The 25,419-nt window shown below is 40.9% G+C and overlaps 1 protein-coding gene across 1 annotated transcript in view; it reads right to left on the bottom strand.

Moving 5' to 3' along the window:
• LOC106579900 (hemicentin-1) overlaps nucleotides 1–23,323 on the bottom strand; it is an 83,332-nt gene extending 60,009 nt beyond the window's left edge. The window contains exons 1-4 of the mRNA XM_014160253.2: nucleotides 22,749–23,323; nucleotides 16,518–16,588; nucleotides 16,023–16,181; nucleotides 11,848–11,970 (exon numbers count right to left, since the gene is read on the bottom strand). Of these exons, the coding sequence (XP_014015728.2) occupies nucleotides 11,848–11,970; nucleotides 16,023–16,181; nucleotides 16,518–16,588; nucleotides 22,749–23,022 (627 nt within the window). The 5' untranslated portion in view covers nucleotides 23,023–23,323. The remainder of the gene's footprint in view (nucleotides 1–11,847; nucleotides 11,971–16,022; nucleotides 16,182–16,517; nucleotides 16,589–22,748) is intronic.
• Nucleotides 23,324–25,419: the final 2,096 nt, after the last annotated feature.

Raw genomic sequence — 25,419 nt, 5'->3', positions numbered from 1 at the left:
CATAAATAAGCCGCACATGTCTATAAGCCGCAGGTGCCTACCGGTACATTGAAACAAATGAACTTTACACAGGCTTTAACGAAACACGGCTTGTAACAAAAATAAATAGGCTTTAACGAAACACGGCTTGTAACAAAAAATAAAAAATTTGCAGTAAACAGTAGCCTACCAAGAAAGTCATTGCTCCAGACCAAGCTCCCGTGCAGCAGCTCTATTTCCTTTTCCAACAGCCAGATCAATCGCCTTCAACTTGAAAGCTGCATCATATGCATTTCTCCGTGTCTTTGCCATGATGAGGGTGACAAAATGACTACCGTAATCAGAATGATGGGAAGTTTGAGAGCGCTCGATTTAATCTAAACAGTAAACAAAAAAGTTGTTTGACCTTAACCCGTTCGGCAATTTCATTGGTCTAATGAAAGCTTCATGCCGCCAAAAAACTGAGCACGTCACAGAATGTGTTTTGTTTTTTAATTTGAAAGCGGGAAAAATCCATATATTAGCCGCGTCATTGTTTAAGCCGCGACGTTCAAAGCATGGGAAAAAAGTAGCGGCTTATAGTCCGGAAATTACGGTACACAATTTACTTATACCAAACTAATCTGTATATTTCTCAGAAGAATGTATTTTCTTCAAGATTGCTGTCTTTGGCCAGCTTCTCCATGAACTCCTGGCAGGGGAGGTTGACGTTTGTAAGCATGGCCTTGATGGTAGGAACAGTGAACCTATTTCTTGCTGCTGTCCATAGATCATTCATTTGGGAGAACACTCTCTCAACTGGTGCATTACTTCCAGGTAAGCACATGACAACAGATGCTAATCTAGCCAGGTTAGTGTGCGGGATGTCGTTCTCTTTGAAGTGGGTAACCAGGGTGCTCCATCTCTGACTAAGCGGTGTCTCAGATGTTTTCCATTCTTCAAGCGATCCCCCTTTAGGAACTCTTGCAGGCCAGTAACCTCGTCACACAATGCATCCTCATTGATGGTCACATTGGGGCATTTTTCCTGCAGTGTGGCTGCTGCCTTCTGGATCTCTTCACGCAGAGGTTGCCTGTAAATCTTTTAGATTATCTGTGTGCTTTCCCCATGCTTGCAATAGTTCACAGCCATAGTGAAGAATGATTGAGATGTTTTGAGAAAGGGAATGAAGTTGTCATCACGTCTTGCAGTCAATTTTGCCTTAACGTTTCTCAGAATTGCAGCAGAGTCCACAGCACAGTGGTCCTGGCCTCCAAGCATCTTGATCGTGTCACTGAATACGGTCAGGTTTCCATGGACAAAGGCCAGCCATAGTTCAGTTAGTGGATCTTCGAACATTGTTCGCAGGACAACAAGGCACTTGTCTTCAGAAATAAAAAAGGATTTCAATGGCACATACATTTTCAGCACTCTTTCTAGAGCAGGGAGCATGGACATCCAGCAAACATGGCTGTGTCCTAAAATGTCATGGTACTCCTGGCCAACAAACTCACAAAAGCCCTTCAGTCTTTCAACTCTGACGGTGAAAATATGAACATATCCAAATATCTTTGTGAGCAGTTACTCATCATATCCAAGGCTGTTCTGGCCGTGTTATGAATGATGTGGGCAGGACAACCTAAGCCAATCGCCTCCCGCTGCAGAGCATTTTTAACTTTGGTATGGACAATGGCCCTCCGCAACCTATTCAGTCGTCCAAAGTTGGTATTTGTTGTCAGCAGAGAATGTTTTCCAGGTTACATTTTTGGATGACCACCAGGACCTCAGCTGCAATTTCCTCTGCTGTTTCTCCATTCAATTCAACAAAATCAAGCCGTTTTGTTTCCACAGATGTGCTGCTATCATATATCTTACAATATCTGACTACTATTGGCAGCAGCTTTACATGTCCATGATTGGACGCATCAATGGACAGGGACACAAATTCAACCTGCTCTAGGACCTGTGTTACCAAAGTAGTTGCCCATGGTGCTAACACGTTACTCACTATGGCGTCACATTTTGTCCTAGCACATGTAAACTTTGGTTCATAAAGCTTCCGTGTCAGTTGTGCTGTGCGGTCCATAGAGCTGTAACTATGATTGTGTCGCATAGTGTGGGTATGCAAAGACACCCTCCTGCACAGCTTAACCATATTCTTCTTGGGAAGGCTCTACCTTCTTGAAGAATGTAGTGACAGAGGGCATACCAACACGGGCAATCAGAGAGGCTTTATGCTTTTTCATCTGCTGATGTTCTACCACTGCCGTTCTTCTCCGGCTGCCAATTGACAGAGAGGAAATTCTCTCATCATGTTTTTCATAAAAAGTGCATTTCCGTTTCTTGGAAAGAGTAATTGTATCTCCTCTGTCTGCTCTTCTTCATTCTCCCTGTGTCACTCTTCTTACTCTTAACTTTTTCTTCTCCTCCTCTTTTCTTCACTCGTCTTCCTTTCCTTCTCTTCACCTTTCCACCTCACTCTTCTACACTCTCCTTGCTTCATTCTTTACTCCCTTAATTTTTCCTTCTCCTTCCTCTCCAATCTGTATTAATAAATAGCATACTATTAGATAACCAAAGTATTTTAACAGATTCCCATTGCTTGCCTCATTTTTGTATTTTATCTGAAAAACATTGTTTGGAATAATACATTGGCAGGCTCTGTAACCATATCTTTACCTTCACTCATGTCTCCTTCACTCTTCTTCCTCTCCACTGCTAATATTATCCATGAACATTTCTAAATATATTTTCACACTACTTATTATAATGCCAAACCATTACAATTGTAATCTACAAAAATATTCTCTGAATTAATTGTGCATTAATTTAATTTAATCATATTTTCAAAATAGCCCGTCCACTGCATGTTTACATGTGAACGTTTTTTAACCTAGCTACCATAACAGTAGCTAGCTAACCTAGCTAGCTAACTTAGTCTACATAGCTAACGTTAGCTAGCATAACCTATTTAAAAACGTATAGAGCAGATCATCTATCTATTTAATAAATTGTGACATAACATCACTAGCTAGTATCTCAAACGATTGTAACTTACCTGGCTTGAAAATACGTTTTTGGTGATGTTGTGGATTCACTTGATACTTGCTAGCTTCTGGCCGAGTTTTCCACCGCAGTTTTCTCTAAAACTATCGCGAGCAAGTAGTTAGCAGAAGAAGAGTGAATGAAGCTGCTATAGCGAGCAGCCCCCTCTGTTGGCCTAAACAAGCACAACGCGATTGAGACGTCAACTCCGGTCTTGCCAAGTCAACTATTTCACTTTGCGATCTGTTTTTAACGCACAGTTAAAAACGGGGACATTTCCGGGGACAGGCCACCAAAAACGGGGACTGTCCCCGGAAAACGGGGACGTCTGGTCACCCTAATCTACACCGCAATAACATCTGCTTAATATGTGTATTGTGACGAATATAATTTGATTTGATAATTTGCAGCCGATTCTGTTGCAAAACGTTTCTTAAATGGAAGATGAAGGAAAGAAACCGGGAGGGACCTACCTGAATTTGTCCAATATAAAATCTCGTTTTGCTCTGTTTGCAGTCGCACCATTGGATGACATTGCTTGTAATGTGGTTTACAAAAGCCTATTCCTGCTCTTTTCCTGAGATCCATCAAACGCATTATGTGTCATCGTAGTGGTCTCTGATTTCTGGTCACACTCTCTCAGTCAGAACAAATTTAAAGCAGCCATTTTTTTTCTAAGCTGATTTGAATATCATTGAGAAAACAGAAAGGAGGCCAATATTTTTTTCAATAACTTCATCAAAATAAATTCCTGCAAACATCCTTTCTGAATTTTTAAGTAATTCTAGAAGTAATCATCTACTTTTTCAAAAGTATATGTAATCAGATTTTTTTTGTAGTCCATTAGGCTACATGTAATCTGTTACTCCCCAACCCTGCAAATTGGTTGGGCTTTAAATAGCAGACATGGCCTGCGAGGACTGGTCTGGTCTTGGGTTGATGGGATTGTGGAGGCTTCACTCTGATATGAGGGTCATTATCTTGTTCTCGGAGAACAGATGAACCAATGCCTGGCTTCCGCTGAGTCTGAAATAAGCCTGGGGGGCTTTATTACAATCAATTTCAGGAGTAATCATCACTGAGTATACTTTTCCCCCTTGACTATTACTGTAGAATATTTGACAGGTAGAATTTCAATGTTTGATTATATACTCAACCCTCTAGGTGAAATCATGCTGGTGGTTAGGATTCAGAAGACAAAACAAGGTGTCCTTTCCCCTTTACAGGAAAAGAAGAGAAGAACCGGTTGTATAACTGAATCTATTTCTTCTGACCGGATCATCATTTTTTCCATCTTTCAAGTGCTTAACAAGCAACTGTGGTCTTGTATTTGTTTTGACCCCATAATCGTGAGTACAGACATTATGGTTGCATTGTGTCTATAATAAAACAAACAGAAAACATTGCTTCAGTGGCCCCTCTGAGAAATGGGGCTTATTCAACACATCTTAATATATTTAAGAATAATGGAGAAGATTGGAGTGAGCAAAGCCAGCCAACTGGGTGCTGACAGCAGCTGGTTCCTCTCTGAGTTTACAACTGGAAACAGCTGTAATTTCTGCCACATGTTCTGCCATCCCCAGCAGAGATGGAAACTGCTATAGAGTGACCTACTGTACATCTGCCTCAAACCGGTGTATATTTAATCTCAAGCACCTAGGGAGATCTCCCCAAAGACTCACACACTAAAACATTAGGGTTCCTCAAGGGTTCTCTGGGATGGGTGATGGTTCTATGTGGAAACCTAATGACTCAAATAACCCTTTGAGCTCATCAAAGGTTCTTCACAGCTCTTTTTGTGATAATTAACATGTATGGGAGGCAGCTCATTCGAATATTTGGGGGTGTACGCACAGCGCTTTTTGTGCAACCATGAGAACATTCCAGTTTATTTAATATGTTGTGTTATGCCATTATGAATTACATATGACTATGGCCAGTGATGGTGTCTTGTGAAAAACGAATGCATGGCCTTAAGTCAATTGAGAACAGTTGACTAAATCAGTCAGTGGTTTTCAATTCTCTCCTCAGGGGACCCCCAGCTGTTCCAGATGTAGCGCACTTGTTTCAACTTGTCAATTAACGCAATAATAACACCTATGAAATGTTATCAATATAACTTGGCTGACCAGTATTGTTTTTCAAAAGGATCTACAAAGAACCTTTCAGATTGAGAAAAGGTTCCATAAAAAAAAAACATTAAAAAGGGTTGTAACCACAGCGGAACCGTTTTTTTGGTGTTACATAGAACCTTTTTAAATGGTTGTTTATAGAACCTTAGGAAAGGGTTCTTTGTAGCACCATACAGGTTCCATTTAGAACCTTATGAGCATGTTTTTTTATTGAACCTTCAAAAAAGCATTCTATATAGCACCAAAAAGGGTTTTGCTGTGGTTACAAGCCAAAGAACCCCTATCTGGTACAATGTAGAACCATTATTTGTTAGTGTGGGACATGGGGAACAGGGGAGACACAGAGATAGACCTGATGCTGTTTGGTCTGGCCAAGGTGTGCCTCGAGGAACATGCTGCGTTCTGCTGCTGCAACAGCCTGAGCCATGGGGAATCCAGAGGATCTACGAGTCTTTGAAACCTCATCTGCCGTGTCTCGGCTGAACAGGCACGTGGTATTGTGTCAGGAAGAAGCACCTCTGCTATTTTAAGACTAGAGCAAAGAGGATGGCCAGAGGAAGGTCAGCTAAGGCTGAGGAGATACACTGTTCTTTTCATCTTCCAGCTAGGTTGTTTTCTACAGGGATTCCTCCTCCTCATGCCCCTTTGAAACCCCCCAGCAGACCACTTGAATGTTTCTCTCATAGTGGTTGGGGAACCTATAGACCACAGCCCTCCTTGCACACAGGGGTCTCCCAACTCCGGCTCTGGGGTATGCCGCTACCACCATCACTGTGAGAAAGGAGACGGGGTGCCAGGAACCAGGCTATTAGGCCAAATCAGTCCCAGATGGACCCCCGTTCTCCTATTGGATTGGAACCTCAAAACACCTGCCTTGCCTTTCCCCCAGACAACAAGCAAGAGTCTACCACATCTGTCTTCATGTCTCTGAGAGCAGGTCTAGACTACAGAGACTGGCTTTATTCACTAACATCAGGAACACGACAGAGGATACGGGTTAACTGGATTTAATTGATATTTTAACAAATCCCCAGTCCCTTTAACTCACTACTGGGCCCACCTGATGAGGAAACCATTGGGCCAATGTTACTAGTGGTTCTTTTATGGAAGGAAGTCCAGCCACTTCAGTGAGGAGTGCGTGTGGAATTGAAACACAGAGACACGAACATGCATTATCCAGGCTGCTGACAAGGTGATCATAAACAGCCTAGAGTAGTTTATAGATGGACAGCAATAACCTATGAGCTCATGGCCGGCTCATGCAACAGAACAGACATCATCCATAAGCACGGATTAGAGCATAGATGAAACCTCCCAGAGCCCAGAAAGATTTCTCTTGGCCAGGTTCTCAGCCCTCTCACATCCCTCACACACTGAAAATTGAGGATGGCCTCCATGACCATTACAACCAGATTCCAAGTTTAATTCTTCGGGATAGGTATCCCTTCCACGGGACGGTTGAGCTAACATAGGCTAATGCAATTAGCATGAGGTTGTAAGTAACAAGAACATTTCCCGGGACATAGACATATCTGATATTGGCAGAAAGCTTAAATTCTTGTTCATCTAACTGCACTGTCCAATTTACAGTAGCTATTACTGTGAAAGAATACCATGTTATCGTTTGAGGAGATTGCACAATTTTGAACATAAAAAGTTATTAATGAACAAATTAGGTATATTTGGGCAGTCTTGATACAACATTTTGAACAGAAATGCAATGGTTAATTGGATCAGTCTAAAACTTTACACATACACTGCTGCCATCTAGTGGCCAAAATGTATAGTGCACCTGGGCTGGAATAATACATTATGGCCTTTCTCTTGCATTTCAAAGATGATGGTACAAAAAAACATACAAAAGAACGGTTGTTTTTTCCTTTGTATTAGCTTTTACCAGATCTATTGTGTGTTATTCTCCTACATTCCTTTCACATTTCCACAAACTTCAAAGTGTTTCCTTTCAAATGGTACCAAGAATATGCATATCCTTGCTTCAGGGCCTGAGCTACAGGCAGTTAGATTTGGGTATGTCATTGTAGGCAAAAATTGAAAAAAAGGGGCAGATCCTTAAGAGGATTTATTAATTAAACAGCGCATTAGTGTTCTTTTTCTGCCCGAGGGCTTGCTGACAGATTGCTCCAGTGATTACAACAAGTTAAGTATTAAGAGTTTAAGGAGTGTCACACACAAGGTTTCACAATGAGCTGTTGTGTGTGGATTTGGAGTCAGCTCAAGAGGGCAGCTGTGTTGGAAAGAAAGAGGGAAGCCATGACAGATCATATCCTGGTATTAGAGAGTAAAATAAGCAGTCTGTTTTCTCTCCACATCGCTGCCCGAGACCACAAAAGATTGTGTATATTTGATTTGGCCACAGTTTATTAAACTGATATTAAGAGGGGAGATTTTAGTTAGATTTGAGGTATGCAGTTTCTAAGGATGAAAGGATTGAAATTAATTCAGTAATACCATGTCACCCAGGAGTACTGTACATCTGAAATAGGATTGTAGTTCTGTTGATTCATGCTAAATGAGTGGAGAGCTTGTCAATTAGCATAACATTTGAAAGGTGAGAGTGGTCACTTTAAAACATGTAAAGGCAATCCAACCTGGTCTAGCACTATCCACACTCTGGCCAGCTGGGGCCCACGATGAGAGGACTGGTTTCTGTTGGTGGTGTGAATGTGGTCCCTCAGCTCTTCATTATTAACCATTATACAGTAGCACAGCAATGCCCTGCAATGTGGATCTGACATTCAAACACTCCTCAATGAACTGTGAAGGTTATGAAGTGTTAATAGAACCAGATCCCACACACATACATACACCATACATACATACATACATACATACATACATACATACATACATACATACATACATACATACATACATACATACATACATACATACATACATACATACATACATACATACATACATACATACATACATATGAATACATAAAGACCGATATGATTTGAAAGAAAGCAGAAACACATAAAAACACACAGAGAGCTGGGTTCAGGGGTTCAGTGGGCCATCTTCCAGTGAACAGTAATACTTGGCTCAAGTGTAGAGCTGCCCTCTCCTCAGCCCAGCCATCTCCTCTGATGACATGCAGGATACCAGTGTCTCTCCCAAAGGAAACTCTGTCTTGTTTTAAGTTTGACTGCGAGTTATTGAGCTCCGTTGACTTAGGTTTCCAAGATTTGTGGTTCAGTTACATGCTGAGATAAAGTAATCACTCACCACTATTATATAGTTCCTGGTACGATTAATATGCACTACAAAAATATTTGATGTGTGTCAATAAAATACACTATGATTACATGTATGAGTGATATCGGGTTCATATCGCTATTCTTTTGACTGCTTTTACATATAAAATATTCTCTATACATCATGTGTTCATTTGAACCCGCCTGCATTTTTTAAACATATGTCCTGAAGAGACTAAAAGCCTATAATTCTTACAGAAAAATCACACTTATGGTTGACCATTGACTCAGCACACCCTCATGAGTGTGATTGAAAAAATATACAGTACCAGTCAAAAGTTTGGACACACCTACTCATTCAAGATTTTTTTTTAATTTTACTATTTTCTACATTGTAGAATAATAGTGAAGACAGCAAAATTATGAAATAACACATATGGAATCATGTAGTAACCAAAAAAGTGTTAAACAAATCCAAATATATTTTATATTTGAGATTCTTCAAAGTAGTCTCCCTTTGCCTTGATGACAGCTTTGCACACTCTTGGCATTCTCTCAACAACCTGCTTGGAACCTGGAATGCATTTCAATTAAAAGTTAATTTGTGGAATTTATTTCCTTCTTAATGTGTTTGAGTCAATCAGTTGTGTTGTGACAAGGTAGGGGAGGAACACAGAAGATAGCCTTATTTGGTAAAAGACCAAGTCTATATTATGACAAGAGCAGCTCAAATAAGCAAAGAGAAATGACAGTCCATCATTACTATAAGACATGAGGTCAGTCAATCCAGAAAATGTCAAGAACTTTGAAAGATTCTTCAAGTGCAGTTGCAAAAACCATCAAAGTGCAGTTGCAAAAACCATCAAGTGCTATGATGAAACTGGCTCTCATGAGGACCGCCACAGGAAAGGAAGACTCAGTTACCTCTGCTGCAGAGGATAAGTTCATTAGAGTTACCAGCCTCAGAAATTGCAGCCCAAATAAATGCTTTACAGAGTTCAAGTAACACATCTTAACATCAACTGTTCAGAGGAGACTGCGTGAATCAGGCCTTCATGGTCGAATTGCTACAAAGAAACCACTACTAAAGGACACCAATAAGAAGAAGAGACTAGATTGGGCAAAGAAACACGAGCAATGGACATTAGACCGGTGGAAATCTGTCCTTTGGTCTGATAAGTCAACATTTTAGATTTTTGGTTCCAACCACCTTGTCTTTGTGAGACGCAGAGTAGGTGAACGGATGATCTCTGCATGTGTGGTACCCACCGAGAAGCATGGAGGAGGAGGTGTGATGGTGTGGGGGTGCTTTGCTGGTGACACTGTCAGTGATTTATTTAGAATTCAAGGCACACTTAACCAGCATGGCTACCACAGCATACTGCAGCGATACGCCATCCCATCTGGTTTGCGCTTAGTGGGACTAGCATTTGTTTTTCAACAGGACAATGACCCAACATACCTCCAGGCTGTGTAAGGGCTATTTGACCAAGAAGGAGAGCGATGGAGTGCTGAATCAGATGACCTGGCCTCCAAAATCACCCGACCTCAATTGAGATGGTTTGGGATGAGTTGGACCGCAGAGTGAAAAGCAGCCAACAAGTGCTCAGCATAAGTGGGAACTCCTTCAAGACTGTTGGAAAAGCATTCCAGGTGAAGCTGGTTGAGAGAATCCCAAGAGTGTGCAAAGCTCTAATCAAGGCAAAGGGTTGCTACTTTGAAGAATCTAAAATATAAAATATACACTGCTCAAAAAAATAAAGGGAACACTTAAACAACACAATGTAACTCCAAGTCAATCACACTTCTGTGAAATCAAACTGTCGACTTAGGAAGCAACACTGATTGACAATACATTTCACATGCTGTTGTGCAAATGGAATAGACAACAGGTGGAAATTATAGGCAATTAGCAAGACACCCCCTATAAAGGAGTGGTTCTGCAGGTGGGGACCACAGACCACTTCTCAGTTCCTATGCTTCTTGGCTGATGTTTTGGTCACTTTTGAATGCTGGCGGTGCTTTCACTCTAGTGGTAGCATGAGATGGAGTCTACAACCCACACAAGTGGCTCAGGTAGTGCAGCTCATCCAGGATGGCACATCAATGCGAGCTGTGGCAAGAAGGTTTGCTGTGTCTGTCAGCATAGTGTCCAGAGCATGGAGGCAATACCAGGAGACAGGCCAGTACATCAGGAGACGTGGAGGAGGCCGTAGGAGGGCAACAACCCAGCAGCAGGACCGCTACCTCCGCCTTTGTGCAAGGAGGAGCACTGCCAGAGCCCTGCAAAATGACCTCCAGCAGGCCACAAATGTGCATGTGTCTGCTCAAATGGTCAGAAACAGACTCCATGAGGGTGGTATGAGGGCCCGACGTCCACAGGTGGGGGTTGTGCTTACAGCCCAACACCGTGCAGGACGTTTGGCATTTGCCAGAGAACACCAAGATTGGCAAATTCGCCACCGGCGCCCTGTGCTCTTCACAGATGAAAGCAGGTTCACACTGAGCACATGACAGACGTGACAGAGTCTGGAGACGCCGTGGAGAACGTTCTGCTGCCTGCAACATCCTCCAGCATGACCGGTTTGGCGGTGGGTCAGTCATGGTGTGTGGTGGCATTTCTTTGGGGGGCCGCACAGCCCTCCATGTGCTCGCCAAAGGTAGCCTGACTGCCATTAGGTACCGAGATGAGATCCTCAGACCCCTTGTGAGACCAAATGCTGGTGCGGTTGGCCCTGGGTTCCTCCTAATGCAAGACAATGCTAGACCTCATGTGGCTGGAGTGTGTCTGCAGTTCCTGCAAGAGGAAGGCATTGATGCTATGGACTGGCCCGCCCGTTCCCCAGATCTGAATCCAATTGAGCACATCTGGGACATCATGTCTCGCTCCATCCACCAACGCCACGTTGCACCACAGACTGTCCAGGAGTTGGTGGATGCTTTAGTCCAGGTCTGGGAGGAGATCCCTCAGGAGACCATCCGCCACCTCATCAGGAGCATGCCCAGGCGTTGTAGGGAGGTTATACAGGCACGTGGAGGCCACACACACTACTGAGCCTCATTTTGACTTGTTTTAAGGACATTACATCAAAGTTGGATCAGCCCGTAGTGTGGTTTTCCACTTTGATTTTGAGTGTGACTCCAAATCCAGACCTCCATGGGTTGATAAATTGGATTTCCATTGATTATTTTTGTGTGATTTTGTTGTCAGCACATTCAACTAAGTAAAGAAAAAAGTATTTAATAAGATTATTTCATTCATTCAGATCTAGGATGTGTTGTTTAAGTGTTCCCTTTATTTTTTTGAGCAGTATATTTTGATTTGTTTAACACTTTTTGGTTACTACATTATTCCATATGTTTCATAGTTTTGATGTCTTCACTATTATTCTACAATGTAGAATGTAGAATGTTGAAGTGTAGGTGTGTCCAAACTTTTGATTGGTACTGTATATAAATGAGTTTGATGACTCTCCTCTTCTGATTCTCACCTCATTGACCTGCTGCTTGTCCAGGTGGAAGATCTGTCCAGAACTTGTGGCAGCGATCTCCTCATAGGCTCTATACCCAGGCTGAGAGCGGTCTCCACAGTCCCCAGTCAGCACAAACACAACCTGGGTGCACACAGAAGACAGCGGTGGATGGTTATCACTACTGAACTTTCATGAGATTACTGTTATCATACATTGCCATCACACTCTAAAAAAAACTTAATTTGGGTTTTTTGGTAACCCAGCTCTGGGGAAATATTGGACGGAACACATCCTGGGTTATTTTGACTGAGCTAGTTGGGCTGTGTGATTACCCAAACATGGGTTAATTTAACCATCATTTGGGTATTTATTACCTTCATGCTGGATTGAACTACTAGCTTGGATTTTTTGAACGTAATCCGTAGGAATGTTTGGCGCGTAGCTCTCTGATATATCTTATTGGCCACCTTGTGATAGTAAATGTAATTCCTGTTCATTATGTTAATTGTATATACTGCAAATGTATCATTTCTGGGGGGAATTTTCCACATTCTTCTAGAATATTATAATAAGGGTCTGCCACCTTATTGCACCCCAACAATGGGATTTATATAGGCTTTTATTGAACACGTAGACTTCTGTAAGAGACTGTACGTTATTTATGAGGGGTGCCTGGAGAAAATTGGATCTCTCTGAAATGAAAATGGATGGCCCTACATTCAGTAAAATATACTTTAACCCGACCCTCCTTGAACACTTAAAAAGATAGCAGAGAACATGCCTATCGTTTACCCTCACTCCTAGGACAGACCAGGGTTTCCCAAAAGCATCGTAGCACTAAGATCATCTTAATTCCATTGACACTAAATGGACGGAAGACTATCTTAGTGCTACAATGTTTTTGGGAAACCCAGCCCAGAGCGTTAGATTTCCACTTTTAGAAACTGTTCTTCGTTTTGTAAGCATTACATGGCAGAGTAGCCAGAAGGTTGTGGATGCGCAGACCATCGCGGACAAGGGTATGGGTGAAAAGATATCCATTATAATAAAAACACTACATGAATCTATCATGTTATTAGCGATCCAAGAATGTATTTTATTTTAGAAACGTATTTCATGCAATTCTGTCATTTTACATGACCGGAGACAAGTAGAATATTTTTTAATACCACAACAGAGCATGACAATGAATGAGTGTATGCTGCAGCACCACAGACATTTTGATTTCTATGCAGGCTATTGTTAAAAAAGAGGATAGTCTAAGTTTGAAACAGTGCTAAAGTTGTCTATCAACTGTAAAAATTGAGAGCAACAGAACCAGTTACAACTAAAGTATCTGATCATCAATTAATTCAAGAAAAAGCTAGTTGTTGTTTAACACACAGCCGCGTATCATCAGGTACTGTAGGCCTATATGCCATTGTAACTTTTTTATTTTGGGAATCTATCATTTTGTAATGTATTATTTTTTATTCCATGATATTTCTGTTATAAAATAGATTTGTGTTGGCAGTGATTAGGGCATGGGAATATGAGAGCATCTGCTAGGCTACATTAACAAACTAGGCATGCATAGCTCACCGCATGATCCTCAAACCAAAGACTGGCCAAACTCGTGTATCTAAAAGTGAATTGTATAGTCTAATAAGGCATTTTCTGTTTCATTATTATTTAATTCTAAGTAATTAATTTAATTTTATACAGCCTTAATGCAACATTTATAGGCATGTTTTTGAAGTGCTGTTGTTGATGTGTTGCTGACATGCTGAGTGTTCCTGCCAGCCTGTAGAGTGTCACAAATGCTTCACAATTGATATCTTAAATGGCAGACTATAGCCTTGAAATAAGAATAATATAGCCTAAATAATTCAGTTCCGTTCCTTCTTAGGCTACCTGGCTTGCTCCTGACTGATTTAGAGTTAGTATGTTGTTTAATAGCCTGTTGAAATGTCGAACGTCAATTGTGTAGTGGCAAAATCACACATTACTTCCCAAGTAAAGTACATTTTTTGTCTCCTTGGCTACAAAAGGCTGTAGCGCAGCCTCTGAATGTCATAGAGACAAACCAAAGATACATCATATGCATCGGAGTCACGTCTTTACCTGGCATTTTTACAGCTTGTTCTAGCTTAAAGCATTGCGGACTAAAATGTCGTTATAGATCACTTTATATAATCAGGTCCATTATTTATTTATTTTTTTATCTTAAACTAACAAGGGGTAGGCCTATGCTTTTATACATTTTCTTTAACAAAGACCACAATACCCTCACATTACCCCTCAATTTGAGCCCTGTTTTAAACTTAACACACCAAGCTCTTCACTGACACTGAAATATTTATGGAGTGCATGATGACTGAAGGAATTGGTTGACAAAATCTATGGATAGTAGACTATAATTTTATCTGTCAAACAGGTAGGCCTACCTTTTATTTCTTGATATGACTAAATAGGCTCCCGCGCACTTGTTGTTAGTAGCCTAAAGTCTAATTAAAATTAAGATTGCTTAAATGAATTAGGCCTTCTCAAATTAGCCTACTTTCAGCACCCATTCGCTGTCCATCTCCACGGCTGCCCCTTCATAGTAATGTAAATTATGTAAATTACTTGAATATGGCTTATTGGGAGGTCAATATAACTCTTATAAATAATTTCATTATGGACAACGAAACATCAATAAAATCAATTATAGCAGTAGCAAGCTTACTTCCGGTCCTCCTTTTCATATTCGCGCTCTCCCTCTTAAACTGAACAGGAAAGTAGTAGGCCTATTCCGCACGTAAAGCATATATTTAGCATTTTTGGGACAAATAAAACATAATTTTGTGAAGAAACGTTTGACTCACCTCCTGAAGTGCCACCGTACACAGCACAATCATTGGTTAGGCAGCACAAAAGGGTTTACATCAGCAAGAGCAGGGGAAGGCCAGGGCTCATGATTGGGAATGTCTATCCATTGCAGTGTGTAATACAGTGTAGCCTAGTTTCATATACACCATCTCAGCAGTGTAAAAACTCGGGAAGGAAGTACATTTTTTTAGAAATATAACTTTGCCCTGCGCTTCTCCGTGCGTGCTCTTCGTATAGTCTAGGCCTATAGCCTATAGTATTACCTATGGATCATTTTATTGTGACCACACTAGGCACACTTGATATTGCGCGCTGAGCAGAGAATCAGGGATGAGGGGCATCATCGGGCACACATTAGATACTATAATAAGCAACTCATTATCAAACCGTGACCAATATGAAATTTAATGAATTGCAAATTGCATGACCCTCCCCTGGACTAAATAAAAAAATACTATATCCTCCCCCTGACTGAAACGTAAAAAGCTTGACACTCCCCCATTTTCGTTCGGGTAACAATTGTGTACATTTAAACTGCTCCCTAAGCCTAATTGAAGCCATAAAAATGCCAATGTCCAACCTTAACATATGATAATTATACAACAGAACAGATGAACAGGAATTACATTTACTCTCACGGGTGACTAAAAATAACTATCTGAAAGCCACGCCCCTACTAAACTACGCCTCCAGTCTTCTGATCTGACCTGCTGGGTCATATCTCAATATCCCAGCACCAATAACTCAACAACCTAACCTTGCTCTTTTTAATCCTTAAGAGTCTATTGACGCACCCGTGCATCAATCTAAGTAACATAATAAAAAAATCCCTATCAAAATATGTCAGTTTAAGCTAGCATCTGCGGTGGAAAGTGGAAGGTGGTCGAGCTACAGCGGTGTTTGTCAGACCATGAGACATACCAAAAATCGGTCTTCTCACGAAAACTCTATGGAAAGATGAGACTCTCACGAGCACGATGGTGTTCTCTGTTTTGCTCTACAACCCCTACGAGAGTTACGGGACTCGTTTGAAGGTAACTCATACAAATTCATGGAAGTATGGAGATAGTTTTGTGCCAACAAAAATAAGGTGTTAAATATGTGTCCAAAAAACAAAAATATTTCTATCTCCTAGATATAGGACAGACACTTCAAAACCTTTTTCCTTAAAATTACTTTTTTTACAGTCTTTTCAGACATTTATGAATGAGTTATTGAATGCATTTCTATGTGGCTAGACTTTTGAAGGTTAAAGAAAACAACCACACTAAGTGACCCAACACCTGCAACCTAGCAGTTGGGTAAACCAAACAACCCAGCATTTTCTAGAGGGCAATCATTACCTGTGACTGTCGGAGCTGCACCAGCTGCAGTACATCCCGTTTGAGGCGGTAGTCCTTGGCTCTGGCGTCAGTGAACACGTAGATAAAGGAGCCTGGTAGGGAAACCTCCAGGGCCTTCTTTATGGCTCCTATACTCATCTCTGGACAGTCTCCACCTCCCTGAGAGAAGACAACACACAGACCATTGATCCAACGCAATCAATGAGGGCCACAATAGGAACAGGAAATGCATCACTATGCATAGTCTAAAGACCTGTGCTGTATAGCCTAACCCTAATCCTATTTAGTTGAGAAACCTATACTGTATTGACTGTAGAGACTATTGGCGTTATATTCTAAGTAGTCTGCATATCTACATATCCTGTATAGCCCATACCCTTCCTGGTCTACAGATTGATATAAAGTATGTACAGCCTATCATATGGAGCCTGGCGGATGTTCTGGCAGAGATGGTATAGCTATAACGTTGTATCAGGCTTTGGTTCTGGTACACACTTGGACAAACAGCTCCTGCAGATCCTGCTGGAACTTCTTTGGGTCAGTGGTGATGGACACAGGGCCAATGTCTAGGAGAAAACATAATGTGGATGTTATTAACAGATCATCTAAAAAGCTAAGTCAGTTGCACTGAAAAATGATAGGGTGCTTGATGATCTACTATAAAAACTACAGGTCTTTCCTATTTTGTTTAGTAGCTCTTGGAACATAATCAAAATGAACATATTGGGAAAAGGATGTTGTAGTTGCCACATACAGTAATTCAAGTCCTCAGTCATCCATGATTTCTGGAGTTAATAGCCAAATGGAGGAACTACACTTATAATTTCAACAGCAGTTCATGCTGCTCAAATCCAATTAAAATGGTATTTGTCACATGCGCTGAATACAACTGGTGTAGCCTTTACTGTGAAATGCTTGCTTACGAGCTCTTCCAAACAATGCACAAAAATAAAATACTAACATGAGGAATAAAATAAAATACACAAGAATTAAGCTATATACAGGGAGTACCAGTATCAGATCTATGTGCTTGGGTATGAGGTATTTGAGGTAGATATGTGCATGAAGGCAGGGTAAAGTGACTAGGCATCAGGATAGATAATAATAATAAGGTATTTGAGGTAGATACAGTTGAAGTCAGAAGTTTACATACACCTTAGCCAAACGCATTTAAACTCAGTTTTTCACAATTTCTGACATTTAATCCTAGTAAAAACTCCCTGTCTTAGGTCAGTTAGGATCACCACTTTATTTTAAGAATGTGAAATGTCAGAATAATAACAGAGAATTATTTATTTCAGCTTTTATTTCTTTCATCACATTCCCAGTGGGTCAGAAATGCACATTCACTCAATTAGTATTTGGTAGCATTGCCTTTAAATTGTTTAACTTGGGTCAAACGTTTTTGGGTAGCCATCCACAAGCTTCCCAAAATAAGTTGGATGAATTTTGGCCCATTCCTCCTGACAGAACTGGTGTAACTGAGTCAGGTTTGTAGGCATCCTTGCTCGCACACGCTTTTTCAGTTCTGCCCACAAATTTTCTATAGGATTAAGGTCAGGGCTTTGTGATGGCCACTCCAATACCTTGACTTTGTTGTCCTTAAGCCATTTTGTCCCAACTTTGGAAATATGCTTGGGGTCATTGTCCATTTAGAAGACCCATTTGCGACCAAGCTTTAACTTCCTGACTGATGTCTTGAGATGTTGTTTCAATATATCCACATCATTTTCTTCCCTCATGATGCCATCTATTTTGTGAAGTGCACCAGTCCCTCCTGCAGCAAAGCACCCCCACAACATGATGCTGCCACCCCCGAGCTTCACAGTTGGGTTGGTGTTCTTCGGCTTGCAAACATCCCCCTTTTTACTCCAAACATAACGATGGTCATCATGGCCAAACAGTTCTATTTTTGTTTCATCAGACCAGAGGACTTTTCTCTAAAAAGTACAATCTTTGTCCCCATGTGCAGTTGCAAACTGTAGTCTGGCTTTTTTATGGCGGTTTTGGAGCACTGGTTTCTTTCTTGCTGAGAGGCCTTTCAGGTTATGTTGATATAGGACTCGTTTTACTGTGGATGTAGATACTTTTGTACCTGTTCCTCCAGCATCTTCACAAGGTCCTTTGCTGTTGTTCTGGGATTGACTTACACGTTTCGCACCAAAGTACGTTCATCTCTAGGAGACAGAATGCGTCTCCTTCCTGAGCGGTATGACGGCTGCATTGTCCCATGGTGTTTATACTTGCATACTATTGTTTGTACAGATGAACGTGGTACCTTCAGGCATTTGGAAATTGTTCCCAAGGATGAACCAGACTTGTGGAGGTCTACAACTTTTTTTCTTAGGTCTTGACTGATTTCTTTTGATTTTCCCATGATGTCAAGCTAAAAGGCAATGAGGTTGAAGGTAGGCCTTGAAATACATCCACAGGTACACCTCCAATTGACTCAAATTATGTCAATTACCCTATCAGAAGCTTCTAAAGCCATGACATCATTTTCCAAGCTGTTTCAAGGCACAGTCAATTTAGTGTATGTAAACCTCTGAACCACTGAAATTGTGATACAGTGAATTATAAGTAAAGAAATCTGTCTGTAAACAATTGTTGGAAAAAGTATTTGTGTCATGCACAAAGTAGATGTACTAACCAACTTGACAAAACTATAGTTTGTTAACAAGAAATTTGTGGAGTGGTTGAAAAACAAGTTTTAATGACTCCAACATAAGTGTATGTAAACTTCCGACTTCAACTGTATATACATGAAGGCAGGGTAAAGTGACTAGGCATCAGGATAGATAATAATAGTAAGTCATTTATGGTAGATATGTACATGAAGGCAGGGTAAAGTGACTAGGCATCAGGATAGATAATAATACGATTAAAATAAAGAACAGAGTAGCAGCAGCAAATGATGTGTAAAAGTGTGTGTGTGTGTGTTTGTGTGTGTGTGTGTGTGTGCCAATGTGTGTTTGTGTGTGTGTCTGTGTGTGTGTGTGTGTGTGTGTGTGTGTGTGTGTGTGTGTGTGTGTGTGTGTGTGTGTGTGTGTGTGTGTGTGTGTGTGTGTGTGTGTGTGTGTGTGTGTGATGTGTATGTATGTGTGTTTGTGTTGTGTTGGAGTATCAATGTAGTGTGTGTGAGTGACTGTGTATATGCTTTGCGTAGGGTCAGTGCAAGATAGAATCATTGCAGATAGTTCGGGTACCATTAATTGACTATTTAGCACTGGCTATTTAGCAGTCTTATGGCTTGGGGGTAGAAGCTGTCACAAAGCCTGTTGGTCTGCGAGGCAATGCTCAGGTACCATTTGCTGGACGGTAGCAGCAGGGGCGAAAATCTGATATCAACTTTGGGGGGGACAATTACATGACATTTTCTCAAGAGCAATTCCTGAGGGGGACACCAAAAGTAGTGCTGTAACACATAGCCTACATTGTAATATGGTAAATGTATATTGAGGAACCAAAGAAATAAGGTGTTTGCCCTACTCCTAACTACCGGTACCCAAAACTACACAACTACTCACAACAGCAATACCATTGCCTTTAACAAATCTTAGTTCAGTCACCAGTTTAAGTTGAGAGTGGGGGTATCCATGGCATTTTCCAATTATGTTCCTATTTTACAAGTCAAAAAAATTGAGAACCTTTCATAATGTTGCCAAACAAAGACTCAACAAACTTAGCTGAGACTCCGTCTCTGCCAGTCTGTCCCTGCATATCTGTCCCCAACTCTGCTGTCTGTGTGCCATCTGTTGCCTGCTCTGCCTAATGACATCATTGTGAAACATTTCCATTAGAATTTCATTTCTTTCTTATGAACATTTTATCAACTGGTCTTTGAGATATTAGGCTACTAGGGTTCTTACTTTGCGTTTTGGTGTGCTGAAAAATACTCTGATGTCCGTCTTTTATTTTTCTGCCATTTTTCTACCTGGCTGGCTGGCTACACACACACACACAGTGTGTAGGTTATTTACAGTAGGAGATGGGCTTCTATCATCTTATCTTTTATCATTCTATTTGGGCTTCGATCTAAAAGGTAGCTAGCAAATGTGAAACCTTTTGTAATTTTAATAGTTTGTTTCATATTGGCTGGCTTCCAACAATAGCTGAATTTGCAAAGCAAGCGAGCACCAATTCCGTTTCAGTGGTGTTTGCTATAATCTTTGCTACCCGGGTTAAATAAAATAAATAAATAAAAGTTCCCTTGCGACAATTTTGCTTTTGCAACGAGACCATTAAATATATTTAAGACAATGGTAGAAGAAGAGTGTAGTTCTGTTCAGATTGGACTTCAGTTTATCGCTAACCTTATCACAGGGACTTTGAAGCACTAACTTACATCATCTGCATGCTGATCTCAGAATAAATTGAAGATAGCAAAGATTCCATCTTTGACGAGGCCACATAAATGGAATAGGTACTAGCTAGCTTAATAGTTAATATTTGCACGCTAGCTCTGCATATTCAGCTAGTGTGTGTGCGCGATTGACTGGATTAACTTTACATCAGTTACGTTCATTGAGTGCCTTTCAGACAGTAGACACGACCCCTCTGTTACCTTGCCAGTGGATCAAACCATTGTGAGGAAAAGGGTGGGGGGGTCGCAATCTTTTGAAACTTAAAAACGCGCTATTAAGTGTCTATAATCAGCACAACTGCTTTCATTGCGTATTATTAATATTATTTAAATTACATAGTTATGTTTCAGTGATATATTGGGGGGGGACAAATCATATTTTTCCCAGGATGGGGGGGTCGTGTCCCCCGTCCCCCCCGGGATTTCCGCCCCTGGGTAGCAGAGTGAACAGTCTATGGCTTTGGTGGCTGGAGTTTTAGGAAATGTTTCAAGCCTTCCTCTGACACCACCTGACATAAAGGTCCTGGATGGCAGGGAGCTTGGCCCCAGTAATGTATTGGGCTGTCTGCACCAGCCTCTGTAGCACTTTGAGGTCAAGGGCGGTGCATTTGCCATACCGAACGGTGATGCAGCCAGTCAAGATGCTCTTGATGGTTCAGCTATAGAACTTTTTGAGGATCCGAGGGCCTATGCCAGTAAGAATGTCTGTAGTCCCCTAAATCATTACTGGTGGACAATTAAGTATCACATACAGTACATGCTAGATGCTATATTATAAACTGGGTGGTTTGAGCCCTGAATGATGATTGGCTGAAAGCCATGGTATACCGCAGCTATGACCAAAAATGAATTTTTACCTTTTTAATTACATTGGTAACCAGTTTATAACAGCAATAAGGTACCCCAGGGGTTTGTGGTATATGGCTAATATACCACGGCTAACAGCTGTATCCAGGCACTCCGCGTTGTGTCGTTCTTAAGAACAGCCCTTAGCCATGGTATATTGGCCATATACCACACCCCCTTGTGCCTTATTGCTTAAATATAGCATGTCTGTGGTGGTATTGCACCATCTCTTCAAAATGCCCATGATGACTGAGTAATCATTAGTTGTGTTTAGTGCTGAAGTCAGCACTCTCTGTTGGGTAACCTGAACCTCTCTCATACTGCAGTGGACCCCAACGTGACTAATAACAGCCTGTTAAGATCTGACAATTATTTGGAATCCTTCAGGGGCTGGTCGATGGAGCAGTAAACATTAATCAACACACAGAGAATATATTGTCTGTCATATAGAATACCTTGCCATATAGAACAGTCTTTTACTCTAGTGTGAGGGAGAGGCCCGTAGATTGGGTTAGGGGCAGTGTGGGTGTGTTTTTGTGTGTGTGTGTGTGTGTGTGTGTGTGTGTGTGTGTGTGTGTGTGTGTGTGTGTGTGTGTGTGTGTGTGTGTGTGTGTGTGCTTCAAGCTTTGCCATCACATTTCTTACCAAATATAACTATTAGACATTGATAATACGTGGGCATGTCAGACTGCCAGACTACCTGGTGAGTATTTATTGATCCCTCTCTCTCCCTCTGTCATTTTTTTGTCAGGCTTTTTAAGGCTTTGTCCCCACTTCAGTCATAAGCGCCCATACAACATAGACACTGTCACGCCTCTTTGTCACCCTGTTTCTTTGCACTCTCAGGAGGCTTACAAAGTCCCCAAGGGCACACTAAATTAAACACAGATAAAATGTGTGGCGTTAGTGTAGCTAGCCGAGCACACCATCCCCTTCTCAGCCTCCAGCCCTTCCACCCAGGGTTGGTTACTGGGGCTGGTAGGCTTTCCGGAGGGGTGGATGGGGGTGATTGGGGTAATTACACACAAGCAGACAGCATATGCTTCTCATCAGGGCTCAAACACCCTCCCCCATTAGGGCACTCTCTTTTTTTCAAGCTCCAGCTTTCCCATAGAGGTTGAGTGGAAGAGGGACGCTTGGGGACTCATCCTATACTTGTATTTTTGGCCAAAGCATAAATAAATAAAAAACAGTTTTAAAAAACCCACCTTAAATTTGTATCTTAAACAGAAGTTTTAAAAATGCTTGCTATTTCCTCATAGAGGATGATGTCATCCGCCTGAAGAAGTTGAGCTGGCCCATCACTCCTATTGTAATTAATTATGTCATATTTCATAGAAATCTGGAAACACTGGACAGTTCCTTTAATGTTTGATCTGATTGAGGCCTTATTGTTTAATGTCAATTGTTTAATGTAAATAATGTATGACTATTGTCATTTGTTTTAAAAAAAATGCTAAATGTCTTACTCTTGTAAGAAATAATTAGGGTTATGCAACTTTTCATAATTTTTTTACCTGGGTCATGAAATGGCACGAGGACAAAGTTTTTGATGGGTCTTGTCCTCCGGTTGAGGGTCTTTTCCAGGATCCGAGAGGCACCATCTATCACCTGTTTGAGGTCGTCATACATTGAGCCAGTAACATCGAACACAAATGCCAGGGTTGAAGCGCTGTCACTGTCCATGGAATCAAAGTGCTCCTGGCCACCCTCAACTCGCGGGTCGGTCAGGACTTTGTGCCCGCAAATAAAGAGCGCCAAGACAAGGCACTTCAACATAATAGCGGTCATTCTCAATTTACTGCATCTGTGTTTGATTTCATAAATGTAACAAACCAGTTAAAACACTAACACATAAAAAAAATACGTTTTGGCGCATCCCCCCAAAAAAATTATCTATAGAAATCGAATTATTCCCAAAGACAACCAAACTAAAAATCTTTGAAAAATGTTGTGCCTCAACTGAAATAGCCTACATGTAGATCTAGACTAGATGGTGTAGCACGTTATTTGGTCCCGAGTAACATCCATGTACAAAAATTTGGACAGATTGAAGAAAGCAGCTCCTCTGGAGAAATGGTAGTGTATGCTGAGCGCTCGGAACGGGGGCAGGGATGGGTGTTAAAAGGGTCCTGAGTAGGAACAAGCATATTTTTTTTGTGTAACTTGACCCGGCTATCACTTCCAGCCCAACCCCATCCACATTCTCCTGGCCGGGTACTCATGGCTGGATCCGGTCAACCTTATGCCAAGCTAGAGGTGCAATTGTGCTCAACTTTTAAGCAATTTTACAGTGGAGAATAATTGTTTTCACGACTCAGCATTGTCGAAATGGCTTGAGCTTTATTATAACAGCAGTGTTTATGTTTAGCTGGCATATCACGCACCTTGCATCCCCTAACGGGGGTCCACAGGCTCTGAGCCCCCCCCCCCCCCCCAGAAAAAAAATATATAAAAAAATATTATAATATAATCAGGGAGTTGGTCAACCATGGTGTGTAAAATTATTTATTTGAAGAATTTATCTGCACTGTATGTTTGTTAGCTTGCAAGCCAGCCAGAGGAATGATTTGTTTAATTTTACAAATTAACTGCTAATATGCCAACATTCCATTCAAACAAAGCAGTCAATCCACAGCCATACACTGACTGAAATCAGTAGATGATAGGATTTAAAATATTGTAAACGCAACAAGCACTGGTATTGTATCATGTAATAGCACTCAGCTTTCCAAGAAACAAAACATTTAGACATTTATGGTCTGTTTACATATATTATAGAGGCTATTTATACAGAAAATGTGTACAAATCCTGTATAAACTGTATTTAGGATTATATGACAATATTGTAGGTTAACAATAATTAAATTACACCATTTCTGATACATGCCTTTGTTTTATTTTCCTGCATAAGAAAAATCAGGATTATGCCTCTAGTGCCATTCATTCCAATTAGACTGGTTTTGATTTCTCCCTGACCGATATGGCTGCCATTTTCACCCCATTTTGGAAATTTGAAGGTTTATAACATAGCCCTTCTAGTAATTTAATAGGATCTCTATGGTTGCTCCCCCCTCCCCAGGTAAGATATGAACACATCATAAGCCATGTAAAAAAAAATTGAATAACAGGAAATCAGTTGTAAAACTGCAACCTTTTCTCTCAGCAGCATTGCAAAACGTGTAGAATAGCAGAAAAATTGCTTCAAAAATGCAAAAATTCTCCCAGCCTCATTCCAAAATGAATAGAATAGTATGAAATTAGTTACTGTATAAAACTGCATATTTTCCTCTCTGCCCCATGGCAATATGTGTAGAATTGCAGGAAATTAGCTTTAAAGTGCCAAATTCTCTCAGCCTCATTGCAAAATGTGTAGAATAGCATGAGATTAGTTGTCTCTGGAAAAAAATACACCAAAATATATGTATATAGAAATATGTATAGAAATATATCCCGCTGGTGCATAAATGGAGTCGGTGGCTTGACATGAGACAGAAATGCCAGATGCTTTTTCAGAGGAAAGGCTGAGGAAGCCAAGCGTCCCTTTCTCGTCGGATTACAGATCCTGATAAGAACGGATACTTCGATTACATCACATGGTGAGGCAGTTGCTCTCAGGGATTTATCTATTTTAAGATTTCTTACTGAGTTTTATTTGAGCGCAAAGAAGTGTCAAGCCATGCAAGCCAAGAGATTGATGCAGCATATCGGACGTTTGGCGAGGAGAGAAGGCAACCATACAAGAGGAAGGAAAGGGTCTGCTAGAATGAAAACATTTTATTGACCCCAAAAAAGAACCATTGGTGTCAGAGACAGGAAATAACCTTTCCTCAAGAAATTGACAGAGACTTTAGAGTCACACTTTTGTGCCTAAAGGAATCATGATTTCAGTCTCCTATTCCACAATTCTGCTTACCCAAGAAAGCATATCAAAGACAAAAAAATACCTTTTATGGGATGCTGCTGCAACACCAATGCCAGAACACAATGAATTAAAGATGTTTACTGCAATGATAAAGAAATGTTCTCCTTCTAAACCAACCAGGTCATTATTTAGACTTACTGTATGAGCTTGGCCCACTTTGGTCCCCCTTTGGCATGTAGTAACTCCAGTTCTAATGGCTCTTATATCTCCTGCATCCAGACCAGTTGGATAAGAATGGACAGACAATGTTAAACAGATTAATG

This window comes from Salmo salar, chromosome ssa20, assembly GCF_905237065.1.
Source record: "Salmo salar chromosome ssa20, Ssal_v3.1, whole genome shotgun sequence".
Taxonomy (NCBI): domain Eukaryota; kingdom Metazoa; phylum Chordata; class Actinopteri; order Salmoniformes; family Salmonidae; genus Salmo; species Salmo salar.
Note: the sequence above shows the minus strand (reverse complement) of the source record. Positions and strands in the feature narration are given on the sequence as shown.